General features: G+C 37.4%; 1 protein-coding gene across 17 annotated transcripts in view; it reads right to left on the reverse strand.

The window, feature by feature from the left end:
* KMT2C (lysine methyltransferase 2C) overlaps window positions 1–12,640 on the reverse strand; it is a 262,120-nt gene that overhangs the window by 147,781 nt on the left and 101,699 nt on the right. For all 17 annotated transcript variants that reach the window (XM_025291876.3, XM_025291897.3, XM_025291882.3 and 14 more), the window contains 3 exons: window positions 10,286–10,486; window positions 7,003–7,148; window positions 5,940–6,049 (listed from right to left, as the gene is read on the reverse strand). In XM_025291876.3, the coding sequence (XP_025147661.3) occupies window positions 5,940–6,049; window positions 7,003–7,148; window positions 10,286–10,486 (457 nt within the window). The remainder of the gene's footprint in view (window positions 1–5,939; window positions 6,050–7,002; window positions 7,149–10,285; window positions 10,487–12,640) is intronic.

The following is a 12,640-nucleotide window of genomic DNA, read 5'->3' on the forward strand; positions in this document are numbered from 1 at the left end:
AATGCTTCAACAAAGACCCAGCACAGCCGAAATACAAAATAAGTATTTTTTTTAATGCATGCAAAAGGAATGAACAGATAAACACAAATGGGGCAGAGAGGAAGACTTTATCACATTAAATATATATAGTCTCAATATTACAAATAAAAAGCAGAAGATTGTCAGGTTAGATTTTTGTTGTTGTTGTGCTACTGCAAGAAACATGCTCTAAATATTAAAATATGAATAGGGTAAAATAAAAGGATGGAATTACATATACCATATTTACATTAGTCAAAAGAAAGCTGGGATGGGTATGTTAACATCAAAGTAGCTTTCAGAGTCAAATACAGGATTTTTCTGTTACAGTCACAGGTATCCTTATCAATAGCTTCCCTTTGATCGAAGTTTACGAAGTTCTTTTAATGTAACCACTAAATCTGTCACGGCCTCCCCAGGATGTGGAATAACTCATTGCTATAAACTAACAGGCACCTACTATAGTTCTACAGACAGAAACATGTTGAAACTGAGACACAATCCAACTTTATTTCAATGCAAAAAAAAAAAAGGGGGGGGGGGTGGTGGTGTTTAACACGCATGCCCAAGACTACCATTCCTAGAAAGGCCTGCCTGCCTAGATGGGAGGCTAGGTTTGGAGAGGGTTCCCACGGCTCCCGAGGTGATAAGGGCAATTTACTGTGCCTGGATTATCTGTGCAAACAACGTGGCTTTCCCTTTTGGTATGTGACAGGCAGGAGGCCCTACACGACCAGCCCCCAGTAAAGACCTTGAGCGTCTCAGGGCAGAAGAACCAGACACGTCGCCGTATTTCCCTTGCTGGAGGACAAGGGTGCTGTGTGTGACCCCTCATGGGAGGGAGAGCACCGAGGAAGCCTGCACACAGATTTTTCTAGACCTCGTCAACATCTTTTCCCATTAAGATCTTTCTACCACATCAGGGCAGTAAGCCTCAGCCATAATTACAACTCTATGACGAGGCCCTTGAGTCTGAGTCAGTCTCCAGAGTAGATGTGGTCTTGAGAACCCCTCAACACAAACACAAAATTCAGGTATGCGAATGTTTCCTTCCTCTTAAAAAACTGTAAGGTAAAATGAAGACTAAATAACTGATACTTTTTTATTTTACACTACAAAGCACTAGGATTATATAAAAAACAACAATATTAGATAACATTATTCATAAAATAGGTACCTGGGACCGTCTTACATATAGAGAGACCATGTTTTCAATGATCTTATATAAACCTACTTTCAACTGGTTAGAGAAGTGTGTGGAGATTTTTATTGTCATTGTCATTAAGGCTTTTTAAACAAAAATTACATTTATATTACATTGTTTTCCTACATTGTAAATCTGTACTCCCACCTTATTACAGAAAAGCTATTTTTGTTCTCTTTTTCAATCTACAAAAAGAGCCCAAAGTACTTTTTAAAAAACTTAAAACTCTTCTTGTAGAAATTAGTTGGTTTTTACACGGACAAGTGGTACAAAATCAGCAGAACACAATGGAATTGCAATATGTACTTAGTCGCTCAGTTGTGTCTGACTCTTTGCGACCCCATGGACATAGCCTGCCAGGCTCCTCTGTCGTTGGAGAGTTTTCAGGCAAGAACATGGAGTGGGTTGCCATGCCCTCCTCCAGGGCATCTTCCCAACCCAGGGATTGAACCCAGGTCTCCCACACTGTAGGCAGATTCTTTACCGTCTGAGCCACCAGGGAAGCCCAATGATGAGGGTAAAGAAAACACGAGAAATTATTGATTCTAAGTGGAGAGCTGCTACAAGTAATGTTTTAATGTTTGGTAGTACCCCCAGGAATCCAAAGAGGAAATTAAAAGAGAAGAGTTTAGCATATTCTTCTATCTAGCAAAAGATAAAAGTTCCCATGGAAACACTGAAGAACAATCTGAGGGAAATTCCAGAAAAACTGAACTGCTTGATACCGAATGCAACTTAACAACTGAGGAAATAATGTATTAGTTTATAAAATGGGAACAATGTTGCTGACTGCAGGGGGGCTGTCAGCCTCAGCACTGCCCCAGCTGGGTTCCCTCTGTGTGGCGCGCGATGCCTGGCAGTGGCCACTAGGTGCCAGCAGCGCACTCCCCTCCCTGGACCGCGGCGCTCAGCACTGCCCTTCACCAACAGACTCCACCAGGACCCACTCATCCCAGAGATGGCTCCTTGTGCTCCAGGTACTTTGTGAGGCACCAGAGATAAAATGACAAGCCAACACTGCATCCACGCCCTCGTGAGGCCTACAGCCCTAGCGGGGGCACCAAAAGTAATTAAATGCTCACAGTAACAACATAAATTGACACATGTTGGTAAGTGACAGAAAGGAGAGATACATATGTTCCAACGACAAAAAGGACACGTACTCAAACATTTCTTTCTTAAAAGATGTGAACAACCCAAAAGTTTAGAGCGTACAGACACCCCCATCTGAGCTTTGCATCTTGTTCTTTTCCATCATCTTAGATTGAAAGGTCCAATTCTACTTGTTTATTTCAGCATCTGTCGAAGGTTTTTTAAAAAAGGATTCCCACAAAAATAGGGAGGTCTAAACAGAGGCACCTGTTTTCAACAACCATTTTTCAATCCCAGCCAAACTTCTCAAAAATTAGCCAGCGGAGTTTCCCTTTCCAGAGTCAAAAAATATTAATTTTTAACAAATGGGTTTAAAACATACATCAACGCTTTAAAATATTTTACTCAGAAAATTCTGTGTCCAGGATTTTTTGGCAACAAATGTGAGAATATTTTGTTGTTTGTTTGAGTACAAACTTTCATTGTTTCTGGCAATAAACTAACAATAAACACAGTTCCAAACATCTGTTACCAAATGCTCACTTGGTAGCATCTGTTACCAAAATACCCCCAGCAAATATTCCTTTGAGAAGTCATTGCATTCTCATTGCTGAACATCACCTTTATCTTGAAGAGGCAGATTAAATGTTTATTTTCTTTACAGAGGCAGGTACCGTAATTTATTCAGTCACATGCTGTCCTGATAATGGTCAACAAATTTGTAACACCTTTTTTTTTTTTGTAAAATAAAGCCTGTTCTGGGCTCAACAGCACTTTTACATACTTTGCCCCTAAGGAACCTTTTGAGATTTCAAAGAGTCATTGTCACACATCCCCACCCTCATCACTTAAGCAGAACTATAAAGATGTCCTCTATTTTAGAAGGGTTCTTCTGACAAGTATAAATGTATAAATGTGAGTAAAATTCACCACAGTGGTGACCTCCTTTAACACTCTGGCACTTATTTTTTTCTCGTAACTATGAATGATTCCATGAATGATCTTTAGTGCTATTCATTTAGGCCACAAACATTTACTGAGGAATGACCAAAACAGAAAAAGACAGTTATCAGAATGGCACTATTATCTAGAGAGGAGAGACAGACAAGACTATTAAGTAAATGCACACTGTGTTAGAGGCCGGTAAGTACAGAGGAGAAAACAGTCCACCAGGGGTGTGACGGGAGGAGGCACCTGAATTTTCAACAGGGAACCCAGCAAAGACCTCACAGATAAAGTAATCTTGAGTAAACACCTAGAGGAAACGAGGGAGAGAGCCATGCATGAGTCTGAGGAGAACAGTCAGCAGAAAGGGAACAGGAACTGCAAAGGCCCAGAGGTGGACAGTTCTCAGTAAGACCGCGGAGGTCAGGGCGGCTGAAGGAAGCGAGGGAGGGGAAGGGTTACTGCGAGCCATGTCTCAGAAGTGCCCGTGGGGATCGTGAAGATTAGGGAGGCCCAGGTGGTCAGTAGCGACTGGCTTTTTTTTTTTATTCTTAATAAAATGGGAAGTAGCTGGAGAGTGTTAATCAGAGAAGTGATGTAACTTGACCTTCGCTACTTATTTATCTATTTACCAGTGTGGATCACTCTATGGATGAAAACCCAAGACTATCATTAATTTTTGTTATTGCTCAAGTTGGTCCAGCTCTTAGGAGCTCCTTGAGGTTGGCTCCTATGCTTTCAACAAGTCCCCATCTCAGTCAGCACTTCCTTGCTTTCTGGCACCTGGTCTTTCCCTGCACCATGAGCCACTTCCAAGAGCCTTGGTCCTTTTTATTGGAGAACACTGGTTACAAACCAAGATCTGGGCACTTGACAGGCTCATTGCTAGAAGAAGTCACTGCTTCTAGGCTTTCAGAAGGGACGGAGCTAGGAGATACACACATGCATACTAACGCTTGCATACACATATACCTGGATTTCAGTATCTGTCCACATAAATACTAAAAACCATGAGTTTATATTGATACCTCTGATAACTCCATTCTAACACCACAACAATCATTTTAGAATAGTACTCGCTAGATTACGGCATGTATGTGCAGTTTTTGTTTGATTTTGTCTTTAGCTTTATGGGTATCTAGTCAATACACTATTTTTCAGGGCTCAGTTTCTTCTCTACCCTTCACTGTGAATTTGGTTATTCCTTTTAAGGTTCTCCCAGAGCCCAGACAGCTGTAATTGCTTATTTACAGGGTAGGTGAAACATTCCTATGGTTCCAAGAGTCAGAGCTGTATAAAAAGATATATATAGCTTCTTCAACCATTCTATTCTGTGCGGTTATTCAGGTTGTTTACAGTACTTTGCAAATTAAACAGTGCTAGCAAGTATTAACCTTTAATGGCACAAGTTTCTGTATTATTGAAGGCATATTTTCAGGACAGAATCTCAGAAAGGTCAAAAGATAAGTGCATATATAGTTTGTGAGGCACTACCAACCTTCTCTCCAAAAGATAGGCACCCATTTGCATTCCTGTCAACAGGCAAATGAGTGCCCATTTCCCTATGGCCGTATCAAAAATAAGCTGCTACAGTTAAACAACCCAACACCACAAAGTGCCTTTTCACTTTTCTTCACTGCCTTTCCTATAACGCTTCTGCTTCTCACTGTCCGAAAATATTCCAAAACTACTTTTAAGAAGCTCAGGGAAGAACCAGCTCCATGACCTATCACAACAATGACGTGGCCATCAAATATGCTCAGACTATGGAAATCAATACCGGGCATTATACTGTTCAAAATGTGGTAATAATGTAAGCCTTTAAATGTAAGGTCACACTTCCAAAACAAACACTCTAACTTGACTAAGGTTAGAGGTGAGAGTTACTCATCCATTTAAATTAGGTCAATTTGATCATCTGAGTAAAGTAAATGTTACAGTAACTGAATAATTACTTAAATCTAAATCCTTGTCTCAACTATGCCTTTAAAAGGTTTATCTGTATTAAATCGGTGTAATTTCTATGGCAAAAAATTCCACTTTTAATATTCCTTTGGAAGGCCTGTTTTCACTTCTCCCAAACATATTTGTCAAAAACCAAGGGGAATTTTTAAGCAGCAAAGCAGTTTTACTTCACAGGGTTTCTTGCTTTATAGATAGAAGGTAAATGCTACATTTATTTTTTGATTGAAAATCACAGTGAAAGCTCTGAAAGATGGCAGACTGTGTATACGGTATCGCTTTGGGATAGCGCCAGAAAGACAAACCAAACTGCCAACTTGACTGAAAAGAAATTATTTTAATCAATTTTTAAAATAGCAAACAGAACTAGCTCACATTGTGGACTAAAGACGTGTCAAATCCTGTCTCTCCTAATTTAAATCTTCGTCAAAGAGTTTTGTCTTAAAAGTGTAAGATGCCTAAGTACAGTCAGTAATCTCTGTTTCTAAAAATTTTAATTTATTTAAATGTAAATTATTTAAAGATTAGTGTTTATTGCACAACTTAACATACTATATAATCTAGTGGTCTGCACAAACTACCCTTGGATAGCAATAATTTCCTATTTTAAGGGTTTTTACATTACAGTAATCATTTAATAAATTTTACAAGTGGATCTTTATGTTGACACAGCAAATGTTATAAAGTTGTGGTTTAAATATGTGTTTCTTCTACTTACTTCTGTGCTCCCTGAGACAACAGCTCTGTCCACGTTCACTAATAACGGTTCTTCCATCTGGCACACCCCCAGTGACCACTCCACACAACGGTGGTGAGCCCAACAAGTGCCTAACATGGTTAAAGTGAAAAGAAGCAAATAAGTAAACAATAAACATATTAACGCTGATAAGTAAAGATGTAAAACCCTTCCGTCGATTCTAACGTGTGAATATACAATGCATCCTATATTTGTGATTCCACTAAAGCAGCCCTTCTCAAAATGCATCATCTGGGAACTTGTGATACATGCAAATCTTAGATCACAACCAAGACCTACGAATCAAAAACTCTTGCTACGGTGCCCAGAAAGCTATGTTAACAAACCCTCCAAGTGATTCTAATGCACACTGTATTAATGATTGTTTCTTCAAGAAATTAGTTTCTAGTAATTTTATTTAAATATTACTATATTTTTATTTGATATATTTACATAACTATAAAGGAAATTTATTTCTTACTTTATGACAAACTACATATACACCACTCTTCCACTGCATTCCACACCAATCATCGATAACAGCTCAGTCTTTAAATTCTCTATCACTTGAACAATTACATGCAGTTCAACTGCAGAATGAAATTTACTCAAAGCCCCAACAGCACTGAGTCATAAATATGGGCTACTACACTGTATTACAGGACATCCACATGGCTAAGATCTATTATCCTTCACCCCTACTTTAGGAAGACCCAGCCTGCCATGGTCTCAGGTTTTCACAGATCCCTTTATAATCTCTCTTTCTGCAACTGTCAGATTTCCATGGCACTGCTGTCTATACAAGTGAAATGCAAATATTTATAAAAGCATCCACAGCCCAGTTATGGCCCTGTGCAGATGCTAAATAAGTTAAACTTAATTAGACAATTTTTTTTACCTAAGCAGGCGAACTTAACGAAGATGTTTTTAACAACAGTGATAATTATTTCTAGATGAATGCTATTTACTATTAAGTTGATAATTGGCTCAAGTTAAAAAGCCTTGCAGAATCAAGAGATAGCTGTTATTGAAGACTGGCTCATACCTGTAGGATCAAATAAGGCTTGGACATCAATGGCATCAGGAAGGCCAACCAGACTGAGCTCATCCCACAGTTTACCAGGTTGGTCGTCTGAAGCAGTCTGCGTGCTCACACTGACACAAGTCGGGACACTCTGCTGAGGCCGTTCCCTGGAAAAGAGAACACAAAACACGTGAAAGTGAGAAAAAGGAGAAAATGGTTTCGCTTCGTAACGACTTAAATATAAGGTACTGCCAAATCAATTTTAATTTATTTTGCATAAACTGCTTATAAAATAACTTCTAGGATATATGTCATTGCTCATAGCATTAATAATAATATAAAACTGGGTAGCTATATTATATATCATGTAAGCAACAACTAAAAAAAAGTCTCCAAATCCATAAGGAAATGTTATAAATCTGTAATTTTTTAATTGACACTCTACTATTCTAGTCAGGAACTGTATGTTGTCATGTAAAATGAATATTCCCTTTGGCCTTACTTAAATGCTTAAAAAACCTAACATGAGCAAATCAGAAATCTTTAACATGCTTTATGGCAAGGGCTACCAACAACAGGGCCAGCAGTTAAGTTTACAGAAAGAAAGGTTATTTCCCAGGGGAAGGAAAACCCACTACGAAGTGTGACGAGGGAGGCAGGGGGAGGGGAACGCGTCAGCAATCTTGACAGCCGATCTATGCCGCGACGCTACATGTACCCTCCGCTAAGACGTCACCTGATAAACCACAAGTCAAAAGCAAAACCAAAACAGCTACTGGTGAGTTGGGAATAAGGAAAATAGTGTAACAACAGCTAAAAGTTCCTGATAAAAGTGAATGCTGAATAAGATATGCCACAGATGGGAGGTTTCATACTTTCAAAGCCCTAGAACTTCAGATATTCATTGAGATTGGTAAGTAAATAATGACTGCTAATGTGTCTAACAGTAAACACGGGAAATCAGATGGTTGGCACTAAAACTTCAATTTTCTCCTGATATCAAAGTATTCAGCCTGATGATAATTTTGGATTAAGTCACTATTGAATACAGATTATAACTCACTGCACATCTGTCTGCTGGATATTTATCATGATTCCTATTAAGAGAAAATCAGCACAATGACCAGGGAACTAAACTTTTTTATACCTGGAATCACTGAAAGAGAAAAACTATTAACATTTTTCAGTAAGTACATTTAAATATCAAACCATGTACAAAATAACCAGTATTTTTTATGTGCACCATTAGAAATGCACACTCACTTTTTTTTTAAAGTTCACCATGCTATGCTAATTCCAAATCTCATTTTTATGAATGCCCACGGTGAACCAAATGAGAACAAACCTTCCTATAAATATGATCGCGCCCTTCCTGAAAATACACCTTCATTACTAGTCACTGCCAATTTATCAGGAGGAAAAAAAAGACCAACAGTTTGTCTATAACGATGAACGTACTGTTTGAACATATTTTCTTTACACCAGAATTTGATGGGGGCACAAATATAAAAACCAATGGAATGACTAAACATTCTATTACTAACCAGTTCCTAACCAGTAGGTTAGTCAAATTTGACCTTAAGTTTTTACAGTCAGTGTGTATGCAGACAATGTGATGTCAACCCTAAGGGTGACAGGAGCCCAGCTTAGGAAAGAGCAGAAACACACATACCCCCCAACAAAGTTTAAGTCTAAAACAAACCAAGAAGAGAGGAAATGATTCCTTGATTATATATTCTTATATTTAGTACACTATGAGGGAAAAACTATTTTAAAATCCTGCTTTTCAAATTAAAAAAATTAACTGGCTGTCTATCTGGATTACAACTCATTAGCAACATAAATATTGTAAATATTTAAAATCATTACCAAGCTAAATGATTTCCAAATTTTGCAAACATGTTTTATTCCTAAGGTCCATTAACAGGCCTGTTATCATCACTTAATAACTTGTTAAACACTTAAGTGCATATAAAGACTTTCACTAAACCAAGGTTATTTTTTACATAATTATTTTTAGCTCATAAAAGTTTTCATTAAAAATTAACTAAGCTTATAAAATAAATAAATGAAACCCAATTGTACTTCCCAGAACAGTTCTTTATTAATTGCCATCATTCAAGGCAGAACATCAGTATATAAGATATAACCTGGTCCAGTCCATTAAATTTACTAATGACTGATGGACTTTGGAAGTTTCCTGGACTTCTGATACAGTTTATTAGAATGTGAGCACTCAGCTGATCACAAAAGGTAAAGCAAGCCATGGCCTTTAAAACATCAAAACTCTAAATACAATACTTCTGAACTTCCTTAAGCTGTTCCACCTTAAATTCTTTTAAAAGAGTTTTTCTTGTTATTGTTTCATTTCCTACTTCAGGTCTTCAAGGCTTTGGCAGCAGTCCAAAAGAAGGAGCCAATCAAATAAGTACAACACAACAATGCCTCAGTACTTAACTCTGGCCGCCAGCCAGGCAGGCACTTGGGTGATTACATCATCACCCTCAAGGGCCAGAGCTGGTGAGCCTTCCAAGCTAAATTAATTTTTACACTTTCTCATTAACCACAGAAACTTCTACTCCCTCAACTACTAGAGCCAAGTCCACGTATGAAGATGGCCTTCAAAAAAAACCAAAATATATAAAAAAAATTTAACTCCAAAAATAAACATATTAGATAGGAATTTTAGGGAACTAAAACATCCATGAATATAGACATACATGTATGATTATACAAATAGTAAATGTTTTTTAATTACACTTGATTTATAACTAGATACATATATGTAAATTCTTTTATTTAAAAAAGACCTTTAACTTTAGAAAGGGTAGCTGTATTATAGTGTAAGTGTTTATAGGACGGTTCACCATTCTCTAAAGTGTAAACACAAATAAATAAATGACACTTAAAGGACACGACTAGTAAAAACCACTTTGGTTTTGCTATTCTGTTGTGTTATATTCTTACAAACTATTTAAAACATTTAGAAAAAGGAAAGAAAGATCTCATTAATTCTTAAAAATTTTCATTCCATGTATATGAATCCCCTCTAGGCTTATATTATGTTCGTTAAAGTTTTCTTCTTTTTTGTTAATATACAACTAAACGTTTTTTTAAATAAAGAAAATTTTGAGAAAATGAATGTTTGCTGGGTTAATGGTGAGTCATAAAGCATTGTATGGACGTTGGAAACACAAGAAATCATTTGGTAACAATCCCATTCATATAGTCTAAAGCATTTCAATGAAAATAAACTATATATAGTCTTACTGCATTTGACCCATTTATATTCCAAATCGCTTACTTTCTCTGTCCTCTTTGTTTTCGTGGTGCCGAGTTTTGTGTTTTCTCACAAGTTCCACTGCTGTTGTCATCAACATCTTTCTTGTTAGAAGGCTGATTTTTCCATGGCAAAATAAACCCAGGCGTTACTCTAAACTGTTTTAAGTCTCCTTGTCCTAAGGAACTTTTTTCACCACAGTAACAAAAAGCGCAGAGCTGTTCACTGGCAAAATGAAAAGGAAGAAAGACAGAGAAGTAGTTTTATTTAATGATTTCAAGTTCCAGACAACTGCAGAAATACTTGTGCTCTAAAATTAAATACTGTCTTTAGTGCAAGCTAAGTGTTTAAATCTATAGTAATTATACATTTACAATTCTATTTTTCTACAGCATGATTTTTAGAAATAGTAAATATACCAAAATATTATATTTTGTACTTAGAAAAACAATTTTCCTTTAAATCTGACTCCAAAAAAAAAAATCAAAGTATTAAAAAGGAATAAAGTAAAAGCTAAGGTTGGACAAGAGGGTATGGTTTAATGGCCACTCAACTATATCCCAGCTGTGTAAAGCAAGTGGTAACCAAATTTTATTTAACCAGATGGAACACACACACAGAGATACACAAATATAAATGTAAGCGGGCTAACGAGCAGTTAGTGGTGGAGGGGGAGGAAGGGGTGGACCAGGGTCTGAGCGCACTGGGAACCGGATGAACCTGGAACGGTGAGGCCTTTCATTTGCTACACTGTAACCAAGGCAGGGATGGGCCATCACACACTGATCAAAACTCAGGACTATGTAAGGCAAGAATGAACACTACTGCAGCTGTGAACTGTAATACTAAGGTATCAATACTGGCTTATCAGTTGTAACAAAGATACCACACTAAGGCAACATGCTGACACCAGGGGAAACGGAGGCACGGGAGGGTTGGGAATGGCGACTCTGCCATACACTTAATTTTTCTGTAAACCTGAAGTTGTTCTAAACAATAAAATCTATTATTTTTTTTTTAAAAAGAGACCACTTTAAAAGCTAAAGGACAAAAAAAAAAAAAAAAATATATATATATATATATATTTATGGAAAATATACTTAGTAAGGGATCTTAGGAAGAAAACAGGATGAAAAAGAACCACTCCTCTTGGATATATTTTCTCTTCACAACATATGTATGGCTGCTGCCCTCAACTCTTTCTTCTCAGGTATTGAAGTTTCCACCATCACCTCTGTAGTCTCTACCCCAGTCTTGCATTAACAGGTGACAGGAATTATTTTTCAGATAATGTTTAACAGAAGTTAAATTCATATTGGACCTCTCGACAAACTGCCTTTTTAAAAAAAAAATGTTACCTATTTTAAGTTTTTCCAATATTATCTATTTCCATTTTGTAATAAATGTGCTGCCTATTGATACACACACACACACACACACACACAATTACATGTAGTCTGTTTTCAGAAAAATAAAGTCCAATGTGGGAAAAGTGTTCTTCTTGCCTCAAGGATGCTATCCACCAATATCCTTAGCTAGTATTTTATTAATTTTTAAGTTTTCTTATTTATAATTTTCTTTAAGCTATTAAAATTTACGTTTTCTTCAGCATACCCTGTTTCCGGTTTGTTTCGTCCCCTAGAAACATTACCTATGAGGAGCAACAATCAGATGGACATCAACATCAACTGACTAGGAAATGGAGCAATACTTTTAAAGCATTAATACTAACAAAGAATAGTTTAACCTTCAATTTATATCCAAAACTATCACTCAAATGTGATGGTATATTGAAATTATTCCTAAGTCTCTGTTCAGTTCAGTTCAGTCGCTTAGTCATGTCCAATTCTTTGCAACCCCATGAACCACAGCACGCCAGGCCTCCCTGTCCATCACCCACTCCTGGAGTTCATCCAAACCCATGTCCATCGAGTTGGTGATGCCATCCAACCATCTCATCTCCGTCTATCTCATCCTCATTCTTCTCCTCCTGCCCTCAATCTTTCCCAGCATCAGGGTCTTTTCAAATGAGTCAGCTTTTCGCATCAGGTGGCCAAAGTAATTGGAGTTTCAGCTTCACCATCAGTCCTTCCAATGAACACCCAGGACTGATTTCCTTTAGGATTGACTGGTTGGATCTCCTTGCAGTCCAAGGGACTCTCAAGAGTCTTCTCCAACACCACAGTTCAAAAGCATCAATTCTTCAGCACTCAGCTTTCTTTATAGTACAACTCTCACATCCATACATGACCACTGGAAAAAGCATAGCCTTGACTAGACGGACCTTTGTTGGCAAAGTAACGTCTCTGCTTTTTAATATGCTGTCTAGGTTGGTCATAACTTTCCTTTCAAGGAGTAACGTCTTTTAATTTCATGGGT

The sequence above is a fragment of the Bubalus bubalis genome, chromosome 8 (genome assembly GCF_019923935.1).
Source record: "Bubalus bubalis isolate 160015118507 breed Murrah chromosome 8, NDDB_SH_1, whole genome shotgun sequence".
In the NCBI taxonomy this organism is placed as follows: Eukaryota; Metazoa; Chordata; class Mammalia; order Artiodactyla; family Bovidae; genus Bubalus; species Bubalus bubalis.